General features: G+C 40.4%; 1 protein-coding gene across 7 annotated transcripts in view; it reads left to right on the top strand.

The window, feature by feature from the left end:
• BMPER (BMP binding endothelial regulator) overlaps positions 1-24,535 on the top strand; it is a 221,533-nt gene that overhangs the window by 174,747 nt on the left and 22,251 nt on the right. The window contains exon 14 of one of the 7 annotated variants that reach the window (XM_039862725.1): positions 14,875-15,712. The exons of the other annotated variants lie outside the window; for them this stretch is intronic. Coding sequence (XP_039718659.1) covers positions 14,875-15,010 — 136 coding nt within the window. The 3' untranslated portion in view covers positions 15,011-15,712. Of the gene's footprint in view, positions 1-14,874; positions 15,713-24,535 lie in introns of those variants that run through there. 7 annotated transcript variants of the gene reach the window in all.

Raw genomic sequence — 24,535 nt, forward strand, 5'->3', positions numbered from 1 at the left:
TGTAGGGCATGTTGAGAAACACATTGTGGCCTCGAGAGGGGAAGGGGGAGAGACGGCCCAGCACATCTTCAGGGCCACGGGATTTCCAGACGCACTCTGCCCACATGCACGTGGCTTCATTTGCTTTCTTTCGTTCGATGGTCTGTCTCCTGGATTTATCTCGATTCGGAATTGCCTCCTACGTGGAAGTGGCTGGCCAGGACGGCACTTCGAGTGGGCGAGGGATGGACACGGTCTTCTGGGGGAAGGTGGAGACGAGCGGTGCAGTCCGCTTTCATGTCTGAGTGTTCTTGGTTCTTTGTGAGGCGGCGGCCCATGGCTCCTAACTACCTGTCCTTCGCGAATCTCATCCCTCGGACGAGTTACCGTTCGAGGCACGCTGCGTGTGCACCACGGAGCTGTCAGGGCCGCTGTGTCATGTTAGTTCTGAACACGTTCCTATACATCTGGGGGGCTAGCAGCAGGTCGTGAGTGTGCCCTGGGAGGGGGCACGCCTCCTTGTCCTCATTTGGACTTCTTAGACTCTTAAGAGAGGTCTAAGAAGACAGGTTCAATTTGGGTTTTGTTGTTCTTCCCTCTAGATGACATTGGAAGAAAACTAAAAGCACCTGAGGCCCTGTCCAGGTCAATTATATTTGTGCTTATAAACCAAGTTTGTCACAGAGGGCTGGCCTGCCATGTCTGGACTCTCCAGTGATGAGAACAGTCTGATCCTTGACTCATGAGTCAGGTTATTTTTCCAGGAGAAGATGAAATAATTTTTGATAATCTAAATTTTGATAATTTAGATTCCTCAGTGAGGATGAGGTTAGTCTTTTTTGACTTACGGATTATGAGACAATTTAATACCAAAGTGCATATTTACTTGACAGTCTTATTTTAAAAAGATGGTTGTGTCCTTTCCCAAGTGTCCATTTGCCTTGACGTGAGTGAATTAACTATGTTTTATTGTGAACTGGGGACAACATTTCATTCAAGCTAAAGATGCTCCCGAGCTGAGGGAGCATTGCGACAATTTTCACAGCTGCCTTTTAACAGATTAAGAAAGTAGAAGAATCAGATTGCAGACCCATTTTCCCAAGGTGGCCAAGTCTGGGAGAGGTAAATAAGCCTTGCGTTGATAGTCAGGCCTTCAGAGCCCCGGCCCCTAACGTCCAGATGGTATCGTTGATTCCTATCGATGTCATGAGCCATGGAGACCCAGCGCGAGTGCCCTGTAAGGGAGGCCCGAGGCTTCCTGTGTGCTCTTCTTGATTCGTATTTTTATTAGGAGCCTTTTTGCTCGAAACCGTAGTCATCATTAGGCGTGATTGACTCTACCCTGCCTTTCACACCCTCTTCCATCAGTTGCCAACTCTGTCGATTTCTCCTGTCAAGGAAGTTAGGCACATATTACTCTTTCATTTACTGGACGTATGACTGGGTAACGTCCCTGAGCTGTCCTCGTCCATGAAATGGGATGGCTAAGCGCTATGCTCTGGTGCTTGTCAGAACCCAGTGAGGCAGTGAAGACGAAGCATCTGGGCCGGTGCTTGTGTGTAGATGGGCTTAGTCAGCATCGTCTCCTCTTCTCCTGGCCTTTCTCACTCGCAGACAGAGTCTGAGGCCCTTGCCCCACAAACCTGCTCTACAGCCATAGCCCCCTTTGCTAGAATCTGTTTTCTCCTCTAAACCTTCCCACCTGGTGAGCTCCGCACTCAGGTGATGCTTTGAGTTCTCTGGTAAATAGAGTGTTTCAGTCTCTACCCCGCACCCCCTTTCAGATAAACGCTTCATTCCCTGAGCTCTCTGGTCAGCCGGGCTGATGGGCTCCGAGCGCACCATGCTCCAAGTGCCTCTGGCCCTCCGCCTGCCGTCTGCTCTCCCATCTCTCCAAACTCTGCCCATCTTCTCACATTCAGCTCAAATTTTATGACTTTTATAAATCTGTTCCGGCTTTTCCTTTTTTTAATGAACTCTTATGTGAATCAGTCACTTCTTTGATTCGGCTGTTAACCAAACTGCCTAGTCTCTTGTCATGGTCACTAATCGCAACTTAGATCTTCTCTCGCTGTTTATTCTTTCTGACACTTACTTTCCATCTCCTCAGCTAGAGGGTGTAAATGGCACAGAGTTGAGGACTAGACCACATTTATATTTCACGACTCCCGACAGAACGTTCATTGCGTTGGAGGCTCCCAGAAGTCGATTTGTTGCAGGAGAGGTTCATCGTAATTAGAATAAATCTTTTCTCTAGAGAATTTTTTGTTTTTTCACGGTAGATGTAGCAACTCAATATGCAGCATCTTAATGCCGATAGGGACATGCCAATCTGAATCACCTTATTAACTGTGAGGCATTCTCAAACTAATTTGTCTCTGTGTCCTCCGGACATTAAAATGCTAATTCCCTCAGACATTATAACTTTTGCCAAACCTCCGAGTGTGGCTCTGGCTGACATCCTTCCGAGACCAAACTGGAACAGTGGCCACTGACTAAGTAAACCGTTAAGACTGTTATATAATTTGGACTTAGATTGAGGTTTTTTCCGGAAGTAAAATAGAAATATGACACCGACTCAGGCCCAGGTGTTTTTCTCCTCTTTTCTGTGTTCTGGTCTTTGAAAAACAAATCTCAGGCAGTTCTCTTTGTTTTAGGATTGTTTTCCAATGGGACTCCTTTTTATTTTATGTCACGTCAGTTCCCTTTCCTAATAGAAGCTATGCGACCTATGAGGTTTGATGCTTAATATATGAGGTTATATACTTTTGGTTCTTCAGTGTGTTGAGTTTTGGTATAATGGGTGGAAGTGAGGACTAATTGTTTGACCATTGTCGTTCAGATCCTGGCTTTACTGTTACTGTGTCCCATTAGGAAAATGACACATTTTCTAGGCTTCAAACTTCTCATCTCTAAAATGCATGTAATACTAATATCTCCTGATAAGACTTTTGTAACTGTCATGTGAGGTAGCAAAGCACTTAGAACAAAGTCTGCGATATAGTAAATCCTCAACAAATATCTGTAATTAAAAAAAAATGCTCTCTATTCATTTGCTAATATAGTGATAGGGAATAACACAAAACAAACATAAACCTTTTTCAGCTTATCATCCTTGATCTGCATGATTTTGTAGAGATTTAAAAAAATATCAATCAAAGGTCTACGCTGATTCTATAAAGCTAATTTTCAGCAGTGACTTTGACAGAGACACGGAGAAGGTTCATATTCTGATCCCTGGAGGATTAGACCTACGTGGAGAGTGTTCACTCTTGGTTTTCCCAGTGTTCTGTAATGAGCCCGGCTTGTGAGAATAGCCTTGCATGGTTACCCTGGAAACAGCGGAGGATGCTGTCAAGTTCCCTGAACTTGAAGTCACCTTATCCCTGGAGCCACTGGCCTGCCTGAGGAGGTCACACCGGAGCTCCCAGGTTCCACACTAGTTTCTTTCTCTTTCTTCTCTTGGTCACCGATCCTCAGAGTGCTGGAAGGCATCGCGATAGGTCCAGTGACACACAGTGTGTTTGCTACTGACTTCCTTACTCCATCCTTTTAAGTTTCCCTTGAGGGTTTCTCTGCAACCTTCTGCAGGAATCCTGAATGTGAGAGGGGAGAAAAGGAGAGGACTTTGCTGACTACGCTGTTTCTCGTTTGTATTTTTTTGGAGTATTTACCCAGAAAACGTGACGTTTAGAGCTGTTCCCGCCTGATGCCAAATTTCTGGGTTGGAACAAGAAAAAGACCCTGACAGTCCCCATGGGTTTTTGAATGTTCCTAAAAATTAGATACTCCCATGAGTATTAAATAGTTCTATTTTTTTTTTATGCCAATATGGGCAACCATATGGCCTTGGTCTTAGATTAAGCCTGAAATATTTCTCGGAGGACAGTGGGCAGTCACGGAAGAGATGGGACCATGATTTCCAAATGGATTGGCGTGTTAGTCAGGCTTCTGCAGAGAAATGGAGCCAATAGGATGGATAAAGAGATTCATTATGAGGAATTGGCTCGTGTGGTTAGGAAGGCTGACAAGTCCCAACATCTGCAGGGTGAGTTGGCAAGGTAGAAACTCAGGAGAGCCTACGGTGTAGTTGCAGGCTGAAGACCAGCAGACTTGCAAGACACAGAAAAGGTGAATGTTTTGGTTCAAGTCCAAAGGCAGGGGATGCCCGGTGTCCCTGATGGAAGGCAGTTAGGAAGAATTTTCTCTTACTCACGGGAAGGTCGGCCTTTCATTCTATTCAGCCCTTCAACTGATAGGATGGGGCCACTCACATTGGGGAGGAAAGTCTGCTTTACTCGGTCTATCGATTTAGCTGTTAATTTCATCCAAAAACATCCTCGTAAAAATACCCAGAATGACGTTTGACTGAATATATGGGTACCCTGTGGCCCAGACAAGATGACACATAAAATTGAGCATCACAATGTGGACTTTCACTTTGATTCCGTTCCCCAAGTCATTCAACAGCTGTTCTATTAATCTGTTATCCCCTCTCAGAATTCTTGACTGGCAGATCCATAAAATGGTAAAGAGGCTTCAGCTCAATCAGCAGTGACCGAATTTCCACTGTACGTGGGTATACTGATTAGGCTCTGTGGGGGACAAAGACGGAGTAGTTGTGATTTCTCCCTCAAGATTAAAACTTTCTCCATACCAGATGTCGACCTAGTTTTAGAAATTCATTTTCTTTAATCTAATTGATCCAGAGCGTGTCAGCACTTAGAAGCTTTCTTTCAAAATTTGACTCTCTCGAGTTTAACCAATACCAATGGCTTATTTCCTCTCCATTCACTCAAGTTTTTTTTTCCTCCTCATACTTGCAAAATGAAGGGGCTGCTTTTTATTCTTCTGGTTCTTAATGTTAAGTAAAATCTTGTTGACAGTCACTATACAGTGCGAGGGCAAATGACATCCAAGGAAAACCCTCCACTGCTCCAGAAGCCTTACAAAGAAAATCAGGCTTCTGTTGGGATTTTGAAACAGCGACCTGATTTCAAACCATGTAGCAAGGTTTCCACTGGCTCTTCTGCGCACTGGACTTTGCTGGCTGTGTATCCACCCATTGGCTCTGCTCCGTAGTTTGCATTTGTATCATCTTTGGTCTTTTCATGGGTTTATAAGCACCAAGGTCTTATTACCTGAAACTGCCAATCCCAGGCCAGCGTGTTCCAACAACTTCCTGCAGTTCGCTCCTTCCTGTTCTCTTTTCCTCACGCCCTCAGTGTCTGTATTTGGGGGTGAGGGCGTGGGGTGGCAGGGAGAGAAGGAAGGTGGATGCACAGGTTACCATTCGCTTCCTGTTTGGTGTGATTAGTGTAGCATTGAGGGAAAGCGCCAGATTGCAAAGCCTCTGGAGGGTTGAGAAAAGGATGCAGTGAAGAGAACAACAGCTGGCCTGCTGGCCTGGGGATCGCAGAAGTAGTACGTTTGTCACTCTCCTCATCACTGTTATATGTGCTTTCAGACTTTATATACTGTGTGTTCCTGTGAAATTTGGAAGAATCTGTACAAATGGATTTAGGGTGGAAAGGTTTAGGTTGTCGTACGGAGCCCTTGGAAATGCTGCATCTGGGAAGGGGGTTCCTCATGAATCAAAGATGCTGGCTTCGAGCTCTAAAGCTGTTCTTTCTCGTCCAGATCAGATTTTTTTTTTTTAATTTAAACATTTATAATTTGAAGTGAGAAAGAAATACACCCAGATTGAATAATCCAATAAGAGTGTGAAGATTTAGGAGTAGAATAACTAATGTTAATCTTAGGGTGGCGAGGTGATCGTAAAACTCTGGGTTAAGGTGTAGGAGAGACCTACATGCACTCAGGAACCTCCGTGGAAAGATAGATTGCTTTTGCCCTTAAAATGTTTCCAAGGGAAAAAGTCCTCTGGTTCAGTGGTTTTCTTTTAAGGCTAATGGCCGAAGCCGCTTTGAGAGCAAAAGGTGGGGAGAGAAAATGCTGGTATTTCCATAAGAAAGATTGATGCTTAGATTAGTGTTCAGTGACATGGTCCTGTTAACAACTCCTTGGAAAAATTATTGAGGAGAGACAGCTTTTTATTATTTTTATTAAGCTTTTATGGAATCTCCTGCTGTTTCATAGAACTTCAAATGGGAAATCAGAGACTCAGTAGCATAATCTTTCAGTTCTCGGTTATTAGCAGAGGTTTTGTCCTGGTGAGCTGTGCTGAAGGTTTTAATTATCCATGTCCCTGCACTGACTCTTTGTGTTCAGATTTAATTCGTCCCCCAGTTACCTTTTCATGAATATGGTTTGTCTGCACAATCAATCAGATGGATTTCGCTGTTGATCCAATTGGGTTGCAAAGACAGTGTCGATTGGCCGAAGCCTGCATGTTACAATCATCTAGAGGCAGTTGGGTGGTCCGCTGAAAATAAATCTCATTTGGGGATAACAAAGGGAGGTAAATCTGAATTCAAGACTTTGGTTTGGATCTCAGATGGCATTGGATAATGATAAATATTTCCTTGGCAATCTGTGTGAAGCTCACAGGCTCAGACCCCTTTCAGCCTTCTGAAGAGAAAACAATTTAAGGCAAAATTATAGTCTGTGGGGATTGCAGTCAGTTCTGAAATGAGCCTAGAAGAAAAATATCCTGTATTATCTAAATGGTTGCTAAAGAATGGCAATGACTATTTTTAAATAGAGTTTATAAAAATTTTGTGTAAATTTTACATTTAAACACTTGGAGAAGTTTACAAGATTTATTAAATTCTTCCTTTTAGCAAGTTCAAATTCAAACTCGGTATGCTTCAAAAATGTATGACACACATATCCTGAATGGTGCGGGAGAATTAGGAAACATAAACAATGAAGAAGTAAAAATAACTTCACCAAGATGACTTTTTTTTTTTTTTTAATTTTCAGGCGTACGTGTATGTGTGTACGCTTACACACTGATCTTACAACGTCCAGATCTTATTGTGATAGTGTTGTAAGCTGGTTTTTCCATCTAACAGTATATTATTCACATCTTTACATGTCAGTATTCTTCTCTACTATTGTTGTAAATGCCTGTATAGCATTTTATTTATTTTTCTTTTCATTTATTAAATACCTATATAGAGTGTAGGATGTGCCAGACAAAGCGCTAGTAACTTTACAAATATTAATTCATTTCACATAAATATAGATGTAACATAGTTCATTTTTACCATTCTACCAATGTTGGGTATTTAAGGTATTTTTATGATTTTAAGTATCGTTGCAATGAACATACCTCAAAATCTGTGCTTATCTTCATTTCCTTAGGATAAGTTCTCAGAAGTGGAATTTCTAGGTCAAATGGCATGAAAATTTGAAGGCTTTTGAAATTAGATAGATATTAAACTGCCACTAGAAAGGCTAAGCCAATTTTATATTTTAACTAGCGACATGTGAGCAAGCATCCTTGCTGACAGAATATTTTCACTAAAACAGACAATAAAAATCTAGAAAACGCAAAAGCAAAGAAAAATACATTTCTAAAACTATAGACAACATTTTTCTCATTTTTAATGGCATTCATCTTTTTCTTATTGATTTTTGAGAGTGTTTTTGATATGAAAGATATTAACCTTGTGTAATATGTTGTGGTTTTTCCCCTGAGTCATTTGTTAGGAAACTCTGATTCTTAGTTACTATCATATGTGAGTGTTACTTTTTTTGGTAGTCAATATATTTTTTGTGTGTGCGGTTTATGAGTTTTCTCTTTGCATTTATGCTTATTTGGGTTTTACTTGCCCCTAAAAGATATAAAAATATACATAAATTTTGTTCAAGTACTTTTATGGTTTCACTTATTTTATTTTGACTCTCTAATTCATCTGGAATTTATTTTGGTTAGCATGCATTTTTTTGTGAAACCATCTACAACGCTCTCAGTACATAGGAGCAAATGTTGTCCATACGGGTTTGAAGCAAGTCTGTATAATGAAATATCAAACCTTGGGCTTCATAACAACAAATTTTAAAAATGAGCATTTATTAACTTCCTACCATGTGTCAGGTGGTATGCTAAAGGCTTTGCATGTGTTATTTCATGGGGTCCCAGCAAGAAGCTCAGCTTAAAGTGTTCTTTGTTATCGAGATGGCATCATGATAACTGGGCGTCTTCCCAAATGGCCTGGGGCACTGCTCGGTGAGGGGCATAATCACCCAGCCACACGCCCGTGTTCACCTGCGGGTTCTTCTTCTCATCCATGTCTCCATGGCCGCTGGGACGTCATCTGGGCAATGTCACTGTCTCTCCTTTTCCTGCTAGATTCTCTTTCTAAAGGTTTATAAGTGCAGCTGTTCCTGGGAACGGGCGTTGGTGTATGCTCTCTTACTGAAGGCATTTATTGACACAATTGGCATTTTTATGGCCTTTCTGTTTCTAATCTAGGGGAGATGATCCCTGCATAATAAGCCTGGGTTTCCATTTTTAGGCAGCTGTCTTCATGTGGCCATGTGTTTCTTCCCTTTCCTCTTACAAACTCCACCACAGGCAGCCACATCTGCACATGTTTTTCCAGGATCTCTGGAAGTTCACCTCCGTCCCCATGGGCCCCAGACCCCAGGGATTTACCTCCCAGTCTGCGCTGCCACACGTTCAGCCCGCCGAGGGTCTGCACTACTGACTGCTCCTGTGTCCAGCAGTTGCTATTTATGGATTCTTATCACCCCTTGGTACTCATGCTTTTTAAACCAGATTCGACACATAAATTGTTAATTTCTGAAGTCTTGCTTGTATTAGCAGTGAGGCTTTTCTTTGCCTTTTCTTTATTGACCATTAAAAACCTCAACTCATGAATTCATTCAAAAGTATTTTCCAAGTGCCTCGTGCGGGGCTTGGGAAAACACACATGCAGATAAAAAAGGTAGGGTCTCTGTCCTCCCTGAGTTTATAATCTAGTGAGGAGAAAAACGTCGTCATCCAAGACGTGAATGTTATGACAATCTGGGGTAAGTGCAAAATGTGATCAAGAAAAGTGAGAGGAATTGTAAGGGGCTATAATGTGAACCTGATGTGTCTTAGGTCCTAGGGAAGGTGCTCTGAGGAAGGGAGACTGAGGTGCCGTCTGAAGAGGCCTGGGCCTGAATCAGGTGAGGGCAGTGCAGAAGAACTCTGAGCAAAGGCCCTGAGGCAGAAAGGAGCAAAACGTATTTCAGGACCTGAAAGGAGACAAGAAGGCAGAGCCTGGGTCGATGAGATGAGGCCAGAGAGGTGTGTCCAGGCCAGGTGACAGCCATGATTTTCACTAAAAAAAATGAATAGGGAGTGAAGAAAGTGTGATATGTGACAAAGATTGCCATTCACTATGTGTGTGTGTGTGTTTTAAATTATCCAGTTATAAATTACCACTAATCAAATAATTTTTAATTTTGAACCAATCAATGGTTCAATCACTCAGAATTATATTAAGTGGCTACTATGAAAATGGCTTTGAACTAGGTGCTTCAAGGGTTATAAAGATGACAAAAATATAAGTCCTGCCCTCCAGATGCTTGCAATCTAGCAGGGGACAATAAATGCTGCAGGAATAACTTTAATACAAATAAGAACAGTACAGAAAAACAAGTACGAGTGTTTAGAAATAGGATGATTGTCTTAGGAGAAAGGTGACTGATTTCTTGAGAAAATGGCTGTGGCATTAGCTTTTCTTTTTTCTTTTTTTCTTTTAAAGTTTTATTGAGACATAATTCATACGCACACAATTCACCCATTTTAAATGTACAATTTAATAGTTTTTATTACAGTCACAGATAGGTGTGACCATCACCACGGTCAATTCAAGGACATTTTTATTACCTCAAAAAGAAGTGCTTTGCTCTCACTCCTGGTATTACCCGACCCCACCCCTAGCCCTAGCCCACCACTAATACTCTCTCTGTCTCTAGAGACGTCCTGGTTCTGGCATTTGTATGAATGGAATCATATATTATATGGTCTTTGGGGACTGACTTCTTACACGTCATATAATAGTTTTAAGGGTCATCCACGTTGCAGCGTGTATGAGTATTTTAGTCCTTTTAATGGTCAAATAATATTCTATTGTATGGCTATACCACATTTGTTTACCAATTCATTAGTTGGTGGACATTTGTGTTGTTTACATCTTTGGGCTATTGTGAGTAATGCTGCTATGAACAGTCATGTACTTGTATTTAGTTGAATAAATTTCGATTCTTTAGAGTGAAACTGCAGGATTATACAGTCGCTGTCTGTTTAATCATTAGAGGAGGGGCCAGACTGTTTTCCAAAGTGACTGCTGTTTCTCATGCCCACCAGCAGTGTATTTAGGTTCTGATTTCTCTCTCTCCTTATCAACACTTGTCATTATCTCACTTTTTGATGATAGCCAATCTAGTGGGTGTGAAGTAGATCTCATTGTGGTTTGGTCTGCATTTCCTTGATGATCACTGATGGCCAACATCTTTTAATGTCATGGCATTAGTTCTTACATTAAAAAATATAATGGATAACTCATATCTTTTTGCACTGATGAAAGAATGAAGATTAAAATGTGGTAGAATATAAACTCCATGGAGATAGGGACCCTCCTGTCTTATTCATATCTGCAATCCCATTACCTCATAGTAGGCAATAGTATGTAGCAAAATATTGGATGAATAAATGGTGTAGGGTGAATGGAAGGATGGGATGGATGATGGATGATGGATGGATGGATGGATGGATGGATGGATAGATGGATAGATTGGAAGATGAATGAGTAGATGTATATATGAATGGATGGATGCCTTCTTTTTGACAAAGTTGGAGTAAAAATTTCTAAGATGTAATGTAGTTTTTTTCATCTTCCTTTTCCCTTGACTTATTCAGTTTGACTCATTCTTATATTTACACAGAAAGGAAACTTGTCAGGTTTTAGATCTCTGTAGCTCATTTTTTTTTTTGTCTCCGAATTGTTCACCTTTCAGAACTGTGGAAAATAAGAAAGACTTCAAAGAAACCTTTAGAAGTCCAGATTTTTAATTAAATGTTTTATTTTTTTTAGTTTTCCAAAAACTGTCTCCATCTTCTTTGAACTGTTTTTCTATTTTCATGATTCTTAACAAAATCAAACAACAATAAACGACAACAAAAACAATAGCAAAAAGATTATTCTGGTCCAGCAATCATGCATTAATAAACTTCCAAAAGCAAATTGAGATCCTCAAGTCATTATTTTTCCTTACTAGGCATTATTATTGGGTACATAGACAATAACACTTGCTAAAGTGGTAAGGGCAGAATCTTAAAATAAATGCAAATCCATACCTTCCCACGCAACATCTCATCTACCCTTAAGTTTTTAGAAATGATTTATACAGCAAAATATCAGAGCTTCCGGTCAAATGGCCTTTCATCAGCTGGAGGTTACCTCGGAATCTTAGGTATTTCTGAATTTAAAACTGTGCTCTTTTCATGCATCACGACCATCGTTGGAACACTGCCAGAGACTAAAGTACTAAGCTCGGATTCTCAAAGGTCCTTTGAGTCAGAGGCACTGAACTCAGCTCCTCAGAAGACTCTATCAAGAGGCTGTATCATGTCTCAGGTCTCGTTGGGGCCAAAAAGTCCTAAGTAATAGGAATCCGGCAAGTAAACTGTTAAGTTGGCGATGCCTCTTGAGATTCAATTTCTCTAAAGAAAACCAATAAAGTGATTATCTCATGACTCCCAGGACCTTTATCATAACAAGAAGAATGGTTTTCTAAAGTGTTGCTTTTTTTGCCCTGTTTACTATTATCTTTTGTTTTTCATTTTGTCAGTTGTTATTTAATACCTTGGAAGCTGTAGGTCTCTGAAAAGTCTGCATAGCCCAAGCCAAAGTTGCTTCAAAAATTATTTTTCACCCAAAAACAGAAGGTTGAGATAGAAGACCTTCTGCCAATTTGGCATCAGAAAGGCTGCTTTTAGGCCAGTTAAAAGGACATTCTGCTAATATAATAAATACAGGCCATCTTAAGGGGATGAAAAAGCATTTTCCAGAACTTTTACTCATTGTGTTAAAGATTTAAGCATAAACCTCTGAAAATTCCTGAGAACTAAATTTCTACCTTTAATGCATTTCTTTGCTACGGTTTTTCCACTTTCTCTTTTCAGAAGCCTTGAATTTATTTACCCCATTTTATTAAAATGAAACAAAGTAAAACTTAAGAGTCACAAAAGGTAATTTAAAAGAAATTATTCCACTATCTCTGCACAATACTATTTATGTTGACGTCTTCTCTCTCTCGCCTTACCTACTCAAAGGGAGGAAGCATTTCCAGAGTCCCTGGGTGGGAGGGTGGCCGGTCAGTCTGAGATTTATTGCCATGAGCCAGGAGCATTTCCTTGAGTAAATGGGAGGATACAATGCCTGGCATATATTTGGTATTCAATGAAAATTTGCTGGATGGATACACAGATGAATGAATAACATGACGAAGGTGAGTATAATGGTCAATTTTATGTGTTAATTTGGCTAGGCAATGGTGCCCAGATGTTTGGTCAAACATTCTAGATGTTTCCAAGGGTGTATTTTAGATGAAATTAACATTTAAATCAGCAGACTTTAAGTAAAGCAGATTACCCTCTATAATGTGGTTGGGCCTCGTCTAATTAGCTGAAGGCTTTAATAGAAAAAGGCTGACCTCCTTCAAAGAAGAGGGAATTCTGCCAGCAGACTGCCTTTGTGAACTGCAGTATAATTTCTTCCCTGCATCTCCAGCCTACCCTGCAGCTTTTGAACCTACCAGCTTCCACAATTTTGTGAGCCAATTCTTTAAAATAAATTTCGAAAATCTCTCTCAATGCCTTTCTGTCTAGCTACCTACCTATCCTATCCTACCCTACCCTATCCTATTCCATCCTATTAGTTCTGTTTCTCTGGAAAACCCTGGCAATTCAGTGAGTTCAGGAGAACTTCTTGGTTGAGTACATACTACACTGGCTAAGACCAGTGTAGTGAGAGTGAAAAATAGCAAGGGATATGTGACATAGGCTGAGTCGTATGTTCAAATTGCATGTGCCAGGGCATCCACATAGCAGCCACAGCAGAGAAGAGCAATGTTGCTCAAAGGAGCCAAATGAGCTGAACATCTTTCTACCAAACACCAACGTATCTCTCCATGGTTGAAATAGTGGTCCACATGGTCCAGGTGGAAGTTTGGATTCTGCTTTTCCTCCTAATATTAGAATCTCATTCAACATTTTCTCCTTTTGCTATGTAGGCTTCAAAAATAGTTGTAATGGTTCTCAGATATCTTATCATATTCTCTATTGTTGGACACATGTTTCTAGCTCAACATTATGGATAATGCTTCATGGAACATCTTCATATACATGTGCTTTCTAATCTCTTAATTGTTCTGTAAGGTAAACAACCAGTAATGGGATTGCTGGATGGGACAGTAAGAACATTTTGTTCTCCTAGAGGAAATAGAAAATAGAAAGTAGAGAAATAAAGAAGAAAACCATTATAAATAGAAAACGACAGAAGACAAAAATCCAAATAGATCAATCATTGGAAAAATTATAAATTGATTAAAGTGGCCTGTTAAAAATTATAGACTCTCCAACTGGATTTCTAACATAGCAGTTATATATGGTTACATCTGGTTTGCAAGAGCAATGCCTAACAGAATGATGCAGAAAGAAGGAGAGTAAGGGGGTGGAGAAAATGTATTCTAATGCTAACCAATGGAAGCTGTTATAGCAATCATATCAGTTACAATAAAGTTGAAGGTGAAGACGAGATATTAGAAACAATGTGCTGAGATGTCACATGTCGTTTCTAACCACATCGCCTTCACATCTACATCAGAAACTGTCTAATTTACAAGTAGAATATGGCAACTCCTTAGTCATAAGGAAAGATTCGAAGACACTACTCTCAGCAACAGATAGTCAAGCTGAAAAGTTGGTAAGAACGTAGAAAATCAGAACAATGAGAATTAAATGTGACTTAATAGACATATATAAAACTTTGCATTCAAGAAATAGAGAGTAGTCACTTATAAGTGGAATGTTGTTGCAAAGTGAGCAAAAGACTCCAAAAAGTCTCAATATTTTCCAAAAATTGATATAACATACAATTAGTTTTTAAAAATTCTCAAAAGACAGCAAAAATACATATACAAAGATACTTATTGGGAGTATTTTTAAAAGTAGCTTCAAATTGGAATGACCTTATTGTCCATGATTACGTGAATGGCTTGGAAAAAAAAAAAGAATATTATACATTGGTTAAAGCGAAAGAATTAGATGTACTAGTATCCACATGCATAAATTTTGAAAATATTGAATGGAAAATCAAGTTCAAGAAGGATATGCAAAACCATTCATGTGAAATTAAAAAAATATAAGAGAATACCACATATTGTTCATGGATACAATTATATGTAGGAAAAATATAAAATTATTTTAAAGAAAAGATAATCATTTGCATTTGGGGGTATAGAGTTACGGATAGAAGGAATCAAAGAGAATTTCTACTATACATCTAATGTTTCTTTTAGAAACCTAAAACAAATATGGTAAAATGTTAACATTTGTTAATTCTGAGTGCTGGATACGTAGCTACCTGCTATATTACTCTCTGTTCCTTTCTCTTTAAAATATTCCATTAGGAACAAAAGTTTGAGTTCCTTGCCTAAGGATAGGGAGTTAGCACTTCGTATTTTAGTTTCAATATTTTGGTTTCTTTATTTTTTATTGTACAAAAGTTCTTAATGTTTATCATTTCAAACTGAATTCTTTCTATTTTTTCCTAAGTTTATTTATATTTAAAAACTGACTTGGTTTTTAGTCTTTCATTCTTGAAATTTATTCTTTGTTTGCATTCTTACTCACTTTTCTCCTTGACCCCTGAGAGTTTTGGTCATAACTATTAAACAAGAAAGAATTACAGAGTCAGTTTTTTTTTTTAGGAGAACCTTGAGTGTAAGGATGAAATACAAATCTAAATTTATCATCTCCGAGTTAAGCTTGATTGTGATTCAAGGAGCATCATCCAGTTCCTCAGAAGAAAAAAAAATTTTTTTCTTTTCCTTTTTAATCAAGTAGCAATTATATTTTTTGAGCATCTGTGACACACCCAATGCAGTGTGTCAAGTCTAGAGTATTGTGGAGGACCAAAGAAATTGAGAACAAGAACTTTTTCTGCACTCAAAAAAGGTGACAGTCAACTTTGACTTCTCTATGAAAAGCTAAATGCCTTCCCATAGCAAGGAAATAACAACTGGAAGGAGCTAAGGAATTCTCGATTGTTAGCATTTTGAAAGAAAAGGAAAACCTTTCTCCACCAATGGCCAGCCTCAGAACCTCCATCCCTGACTTCCCAGACCGAGTTTATTCGTTTGCAGTGCTTCCTAGCTCAGGGTTGGGATGCAGAGGAGGTTCATTCTACAACATTCCTTGTAGTTCTTATCAGAGCCCTTACTATGCTAAGTGCCCGATGACTTGGATGTTCTCTGTCCAACCCTTAGCTCCAAGGGCTAGGTGTCCATCAAGCATTGCTTGGTGTCCTATGCCCTGGTCTCCAGCATGGTAGGTGCTCAGCGCATGTTTGTTGAAGGTGGGAGGGAGGGAGTAAATGAAGCACATAGTAAACTCTTTGAGGAATTTGGCTACAATAAGACCATGAAAACAGGCAAAAAATGAACTTTACCAATAGCATTGATAATATGAGTATTTGGAGATAGATTTTCATCATTGTGAAAGATTGGTCTTTAATACTCTCAGGTGTCTTTAGTGGGGATGGGGGTGGGAAAGTGGGCCAGGACCCCAAATTTTAATTTAAAAAAAAATGGAATAAAGGTATGCTCTGCAAAAACTTAAGACTGAGGTTTCAAATCACTAGATTTATCATTTTATTCGGAAATTTCTAAGGAGCGAGAACGCGAGATTCGTCCCCAGATGCTAAAGCTATCCTCTGCTCTGGCTTAGACGACGAGGGAGGTACCATCCGGTTCTGAAGCTGCAGCCGCTTCCCTTTCTCCTCCGCTTAACTCCTCCTCATCCTTTGGTCTCAGCTCAAACTTTCGATTATCAGAGAGTTAAGTGCTCTGGCTGGGGTGGAACAAAAGCCTGCTTTAGACTATTGCTTCTCGAACCTGGCTGTGAGCAAGAATTACCCGGAGAGCTCATTAAAATCCGGATTTCTGGGCCCTGGCCCCACCTCCAGAGATTCCTACTGAGTAGGTCTGGAATGGAGCCCGATACTTTGCGTTTCTCCCCTAGCTCCTGGTGATGCTGAAGCTGCTGCTTTACTGACCATACGTTCAGAAGCTCTGCTCTAGACCAGCACCTCTCAGACTTCGAAGCATATTTAGCCCCCTCCAGATCTTGTTAAGACACAGAAGGCAATTCGATGGTTTTGGGGTGGGGCCAAGGTTCTGCATTTCTAACACCCCCCAGGTGAGGCCCCAGGTGAGATTGGCTGCTGGTTTGAGTAGAAGGACCAGAGGCACAGAGTTCAGCTGGACTGTCAGCCTCGCAGCGAATGTGCCTGCACAGGGAGCACAGCAAAGCCGCGACAGCTGGAGGCTGCTGTTGTTGGCTGGAAAGCCTTCCTAGCAGGAAATCCCCAGCAGCCATGGCATTTGCCCTCCACTGCTTCTTTCTTCTCTTTGAGAATTTTGGTTTTGCAGTGCCCTTTAGTTGAAGGACAATTGTGAGTAAAGAACTTTGAGAGAGATGATTACAGTTTCTAATAATGATCAAGATTGTTCAATTTCCTCTGAGTTTATGATATGTACAGAGGGTTGGTTTTCATCAAAGTCTGAAATAACATTTGCATCAGCAATGACCTGCTTCTTGTGCAAACGGGCAGAGTGCTCTTCTTAAAGCTCATAGAAACGCTTCCAATCAGGTCTTAGATTACATTCTTTAATAAGATAATTCTTGTTTTATAGAATATTGCGTAGAAGGATAAAATTATAAGAGCTCAATGCTGACTAGCATTTTTAATATTAAGATTATTTTAATGCTGATTTAGGGGGAGCAGGCTTATATTTGACCACTCAATTTTATTTATACAACAGAGGCAGAGAAATATCATTAGACTATAATGTGCTTTCCACACATTTAATGTTGAAAAAGCTATTTATCTTGTAGATGTTTCAAAAAAAAATGTGTGTCTCAGTTCCTCTGTTCTAAAAACATGAGCTTCTGGACTCTGAAGATTCCTGGGGTGAACTAGCTGCTAGTGTAATCTGTGAAGCCTAAGAATAGAGCCTTCTTAGCTGTGTTTGACTGCAGGAACTATCTAGACCAGCGGTCCCCAACCTGTTTGGCACCAGGGACTGGTGCTCCTATGAGAATCTAATGCCTGATGATCTGAGGCGGAGCTGAGGCGGTGATGCTAGCGCTGGGGAGCAGCTGCAGATACAGATGAAGCTTGCTGGCCCGCTGCTCCCCTCCTGCTGTGCAGCCCCATTCCTAACAGGCCACAGACTGATACCAGTCTGTGCCTGGGGGTTGGAGACCCCTGATCTAGACCATGAACCAAGGTCTGCTCTTGATGCAGAGCAGCTTCTGGGGTTCTCCATCAGAGCTGAGTGAGGGGTTGCTTGAGAGTTTACTGATAACTTGGCCGCACCCAAACTAGCTAAGTCAGAATCTCTGCAGGTGGTGGCCCCTGGCATCTGTTGTGCAAAGTTCCCTGCTGATTCTAAGGTATAATCAGGGCTGAGAACCAGTGGTCTAGAGGCCTGGGCCCTCTTTCATTTCTAAATTTCATTTTGGACTATAATCTTCTTGGATTATGGTTCTGGTTCCTCTGCGTTTGCTCAGTCTGAGCCAAATTCACAGATCAGTTTTACACCCACCTTTCCTTATAGTTCTACATTTTTCTCCATGAATTAAACACTCTGATTATCCTTTGGCTATTCTATAATTAGAAGACACAATTTTTTTCATAATTTTAACTAATCCTGATCCACATTAGATTTTTATTTGTAGTTCAAGAAATACATGCATGTTTCTCGTGGGTTGAAAGTATGCCTTTTCACCCACTTTTTTTCCTACGAGGATGCTGAATTAACGTATGTTTTTTATTTAATTATCCATGATTCCTGGTGCCTAATTTAGTGCTTGGGGCACAGAAGGGACTCAGCAAATATTCGTTAAATGTAAAAGTCATTGATTCTTCTCTCTCCTTTAACTCTCATGCTCTAATATTCAGTCAGTTTTCGAGTCGTGCTGATGTAAGCTCTAAAACATGTCTAAAATCCATGTGCTTGGTTGCATTAGCAACCATTATTGCCTCGGTACAGACCAGCATTCTCTCTGTCTNTGCACTTTTTAAGTCTTATTTCTGTTACGTTAGCTGGTTGATAGTGTGGCTTGCATCTTTTTGTGCAATGTGTTTCCTAAGAAGTTATCATTGGCATTTAGTAAAACTGTTTTCACAATTGATATACAATCAATAAATGCTGTGTGTGTTCTGATTGGTCCACCGACTGGCTGTTCCCCCATCTCTCTTTCCTCAGGCCTCCCTATTCCCAGAGACACAACAATAATGACATTAGGCCAATTAATGACCTTACAATGGTCTGCAAGTGTTCAAGTAAAAGAAAGAGTCACATGTCTCTCACTTTAAATCAAAGATTAGAAATGATTAAGTTGAGTGAAGAAGGCATACCAAAAACCAAGGTAAGCCAAATAGGCCTTGTCTGCCAAACAGTTGTGAATGCAAGGAGAAGGTTCTTGAATGAAACTCCACATGAATGATAAGAAAGTGAAACAGCCAGCCTTACTGCTGATACGGAGAAAGTTTTAGTGCTCTGGGTAGAAGATCAAGCCAACCGTAACATTGCCTTAAGCCATAGCCTAATCCCGAGCTAGGCCTGAACTCTGTTCAGTTCTCTGAGCCGATAGAGGTGAGGAAGCTGCAGAAGAGAAGCTGGAAGCTAGCAGAGGTTGGTGCATGAGCTTTAAGGAAAGAAGCCATCTCCATAAAAGTGCCAGGTGAGGCAGCAGGTGCTGATGTAGAAGCTGCAACCAATTACCCAGAAGACCTAGCTACGATAATGAATGAAGGTAGCTGCACTCAACAACAGATTCTCAGTGTAGACAAAACAGCCTTCTATTAGAAGATGCCATCTAGGACTTTCATAGCTAGAGAGAAGTCAAGACCTGGCTTCAGAGCTTCAAAGGACAGGTTGACACTCTTGTTAGGGGCTAATGTAGCTGGTGACTTTTAAGTTTAAGCCAGTGCTCATTTACCATTCTGAAAAATCCTAGGGCCCTTAATAATTATGCCAAATCTACTCTGCTTGAGTTCTTTAATAGAAAAACAAAGTCTAAATGACAGCGTATCTGTTTACAACACTGCTTACTGAATATTTTAAGCCCACTATTGAGACCCACTGCTCAATAAAAAGAGATATATTTCAAAATATTACTGCACATTGTAAAAGCACCCGGTCACCCATGAGCTCTGATGGAGATGCACACGAGATTAATGTTGTTTATATGCTCCTAACAAAACACCCATTCTGCAGCCCGCAGATCAGGAGTAATTTCAACTTTGAATTCTTATTGTTTAAGAAGTACATTTTGTAAGGCTTATAGCTGTCATAGATAGTGATTCCTCTGACAGACCTGGGCAAAGTCAATAGGAACCCTTCTGGAAAGGAGTCACCATTCTAGAGCTGTTAGGAACATTTATGATTCATGGGGAGGTCAAAATATCAACATTAATAGGAACTTGAGAGAAGTTGACACCAAACTCGTGGATGACTTTGAGGGGTTCAAGACTTCAGTGGGGAAAATAACTGCAGATATGATGAAAATAGCAAAAGAACTAGAATCAGAGGTGGAGCCTGAAGATGTGGCTGAACTGTCGCAGTCTCATGATAAAACTTGAATAAATGAGGAGTAGCTTTTATGGCTGAGCAAAGAAACTAGCTTCTTGAAATGGCGTCTACTCCCAGTAAAGATGTCGTGAAGACTTTTGAAATGAAAACAAAGGATTTAGAATATTACATAAACTTAGTTGATGAAGCAGCAGTAAGCTTTGAAAGGATTGACTCTAATTTCGAAAGAAGTTCTATCGTGGGTGACATGCTATCAAACAGCATCATACTACAGAGAAATTGTACACGAAAGGAAAAGTCAATTGACGTGGCAAACTTTGTTGTTGCCTTATTTTAATAAATTGCCACAGCTACCCCAGTCTTCAGTAACCACCCCCTGATCAGTCAGCAGCCATCAGCATCGAGGCAAAACCCTCCACCAGAAAAATGATTACTACTCGCTGAAGGCTCAGATGATGGCAATATTTTTTAGCAATATTGTTTTAAATGCACACTTAATAGACTACAATATAGTTTAAGCATAACTTTTATATGTACTGGGAAACAAAAAAATTCTTATGACTATTGCATTATTTGCTTTATTATAGTGGTCTAGAACAAAATCTGCAATATCTCTGAGATATGCCTATAAATAGAATAGTTTCTGATTTGAAAGAGGGTGGTAGAGTGAAGGTAGAGGGTTATTTTAGATACTGGTTATCAGAGAAGGAATGTCTGAGGAGGTAATATTGGACTGAATGTTGAGAAGGCGTGAGCCGCTCCTCCAATGAGACTGGAAGATTGTTCTAGCCGGAGGCAGCAATGAGTTCATCCTATTTCAGGAAAAGCAGCAAGTCCAGCCTGGGGGTAATGCTGTGAGCTAAGGCTGGTAAACAGAGATGAAGACATAAAGCAGGAAGGCCTTAGATCATCAGTCGCGTGTGGACCATGGTTAGGGTTTAGGTAGATTGTAGTTTTAACTTGATGAGACATCTCTGGAAACTTTCGATTAGAGGAGTGATGTGATTTGTTTTACGCTTTTAAAAGAACATTTGGCTGATATGTGGGGGAATGTTGTATTATTAAAAAGAATGGTTGCACAAAAAAAATCCTTAATGGGCTGCAAAGTCTAGAAGAAAGCATGTAATGATATCTGTGCAATCACCGGAAAGATGTGGGTGAGAAATGATAACTTTTCACTGTTGATTCATAGTAAAATCCTTTTCGACCGTTCATTTTATTTTTCCTCTTTCTTCCTGTCTTCTTGTCTCGTGCATGACTTTCAACTATTATCTTTATATGGACTGTTCACTTTTCTCACTTTTTAAATTTCTTGTTTGATATAACACACCTTACTAACTCCATGATGTCATCGATTGCCCAACAGCCATCAGCCATGTTGCTGGATTGTTATACACCTGAAAAGAGATAAAGAGTAGCTTTTAGTGTTTTTTTTTTTAAGCCAAATTGCACCCTCTGATTGACTGAGCAGCACGATCGCGAGCTCCTAAAAGCAGTGGGCAGCTCAGAGGTGCTTGCAAAAGTGCAATGAAACAAAGCAACCTTTAAATTGATGCAGCAGTATACTTAGTTACTATTTCGCGGTAGGCAAACAACAATAAATCTTAAAGGAGAAATCTTCCTAGGACATTATGAAAAGTCAAACTAGCATAAACTCATTGGTCGCTGCCAGCACTCACTTTTATGGTGTTTACATGAACGCTGGTAGCAGAGAATGAGAAAACTTATTCGTGGCTTTTGGCTGACGTGGAACACAGCAGTAGCAGCGCTCAAGTGGGTCTAGCCACGGCGTTAACTTGTCTCACAGCGAATCATGCTTGGTTTGCTGGACTGTGAGGAGCGCCCTTGGCTCTATTCCTGTCCCTCCGACTCCATCCCAACATCTGCCACACGTTTTCAGCTGGGGGCAGTGGTGTGCGGGATGAGCATGCAGTGATTCTCTAAAGCCAGATGGTAGAATCTCTTCCCAGCTCCACATTCGGTGATCAGTCATCTCATGCTGGTAGCCTGAAAGCAGCTGCAGTGGGAGAGTTTACACCACAGAAATTGGCAGAGGCTACAAATCGGGCACCCTCTCTCTCTTGTCCTTAACCTGCCAAAAGCCAGTGGCTAAACACTTACCACCACATCACTGTCTGGATGCTTCACCAGAAACTTAGCACGTTGAAATATAAACCCGTCATCTCCTTGCAATATCAGCTCCTCTTCCCACATTCCTCTTATGTGTTGACAGACTTTAAACCCCGTCTCAAATCTCCAGAGGCATCTTTGACCCTGCTTTTTATCCCTTGCCCCAACATGAGATCCTTTCTCAGACTCTACAGATCATACATCTCCTATCTCGTGTGCTTTACATCTCTCTATTCCACTGGCTCCCCTAGATAATCCTGGCTGTGTCTTTTCTCTCTCAACCCCAAGCTAGGTCACCAGCAATAGCTGCTTAATTCCTCCATTGAATCCTCAATCTCTACCTCCTTCAGCCCACCTAACACCCGATCATCAGCTTCCTTTCCTGAGGTGTATTTTGTAGTTTATCACTTTTCTGCTTAGAGCTCTCAGTGACTCTTCTGATGACCAAATAAGGTTCATGCTTCATAGCCTGGCATACAAGGCAGTCCACTATGTGAGTATGACCCACATTTCCAGTTGATTCCTATGATTTTGGTTTCTTTTCTTATACTCATCAATCCCCAAATAGCACACGTGGCATTTCAAACAGAAGGATTTCTAAAATGTGAGTTTTCTGAAAAGCTCTTCTGTCCTCTCTGCCTGGGTAAAACGCACTCTTTTTTTTTAAGATATAACTCAAATAAAGCCTCCTCTTGAAATCTTTCTAAGTTCTCATCATTCTCATCTCCATGTCAAAATCATCTCTCTCTCCTGAACTTCCTGTTTCAATACCATACTGGTTTTTTTTTTTTTTTAGCACTCATGATTTTCTTCCTTTTGTTTCAATTTATTTTAGCACGTTGCATAGTTTGGAGTTAGAACCTCATCTTTTTCATCTTGGCCCCTAACATGGAGGCAAGCACAATGCCCTGCTCAGCAGAGATTTCCTGAAAGAATAAATACAAGCGAAAGAAAGTTTATACTTAGATTTGCTATCCTTTAGCTGGTAGACATGAAGGAAATAAAAGCACGGGAAGTAAAAAATAGTTTAATAGGAATTTTCTGGAAGTCCCCCCAAAGTTAACTTTTAAGTGGAACATTTTAATTTTTTTTTTTTGCAACATATTTGAAGAAGTTATCATATGGAAACTGGAATAGAACAGAATAATTCTACAGTATAACAGAAGGTAGGATTTGAACAAATGGGTGGGAGCTACAGAACACATTTTCATTTAATATACAAGAAAATTCCCTGAGAGAGAGAAGCCTTAATTGTCTATCACAGGAATGAGATTCCTAAAAAGTTCCTGAGCTCTTCTTACAGACGCGATGCAGATGCAAGACCATCTGTTAGGGATGCTATAAAAGTAATTCCTGCAGAGAGTAGATGTTCACCGAGGTCTTCTAAGGCTCTCGATTTTATGATTTTGTGACTGTTTACAACTCATCAGCCTATTGGTAGGATTTTTGAGCATTCACTGTCTTAAACCAAGATGAGTTGCCACAATGGTTGCTATTAAGACTTTTTTAATTGAGGAGTTGGGAGCATTAAAACATTTAAGAAGAAAGCACCTAGAAAAGCCCACATCCTCCCTGCCCCAAATGTGGTTTCTAAATGTCAGGTTTTTTGATTTGGGAGGAAATGTTCCATCACTAATCTTAGATCATAAAATTAAGGTCTAGAAAACCTGCCACATTATCTTTCTCTCCACACGAGCTAAGGGCTAATTTCTTCCGCACTAAATTTCTGCCTGATTACAACTCTGCCTTAGTTTTATTTCAGTTCATTTGCCATTGGTCCCCAAGGTCATAGACTGAGAGGGAGTAGACCCCTCATTCTCCAGAGGTGGTGACCTTGCCCCTTGTCTGGAGTCCTTCTTTACCTGGAAACACCACTTGCAAATTTCATCCAAGTCTACCCCTTTCTTTGCTAGATATTTGTTAGTCTTCCTTCATCCAACTGCTAATCTTGAAGGTAGCATTGATTTTCACCCCTTCTCCTTCTGTGTCTTTTATAAACGTAGGGACTTTAGTAGTTTTCTCCTTTTCTATTAATTTTTCCTCAGGAATTTACTAGCAGCTGCAAGTGAAGAGAAAAGAGCAATCTTTCTCCTAAATTCTTGATCCCACCCTCATCTATTTTCTTCATGACATTTAATTAATCGGACCCCTCCATCTCTTTAACTTTAGCATCTTTTCTTGGACTTTATTTTTCTTTATTCTTGGTACAAAATATGTTTAAGTCTTCATGATCCTAACACACATGCACACGCGTGCACATACACGCACACGCACACACACACGCGCGCACACGCGCACGCGCGCACACACACACACACCTGGCTTTCCTTCAAACTATTGCCCCATTTCTCTCATTCTCTTCACTGCCAACTTGCTGAAAGCTGGTCTTTGCTCAACAACTCACGCGTGGAGATGGTTTCTGTCCCCACCATTCCTATGAAACTATTTCCACTAAGGCCACCACTGACTTCCTAGTTGCCCAGTCCAGTGGCCAGTTTCCAGCTCTTATTCCAGTTGGCCATTGAGTACTTCAGTCCACGGTATGTTCACCCCTCCTTCAAACTCTCAGGCCATTTACCATCTGATTCTCATTGTCGTCTTAGTAATCACTTCATCTGGCCTTGACGACCTGAACATC

This window comes from Pteropus medius, unplaced genomic scaffold (genome assembly GCF_902729225.1).
Source record: "Pteropus medius unplaced genomic scaffold, Ma_sr-lr_union100, whole genome shotgun sequence".
NCBI lineage: Eukaryota > Metazoa > Chordata > Mammalia > Chiroptera > Pteropodidae > Pteropus > Pteropus medius.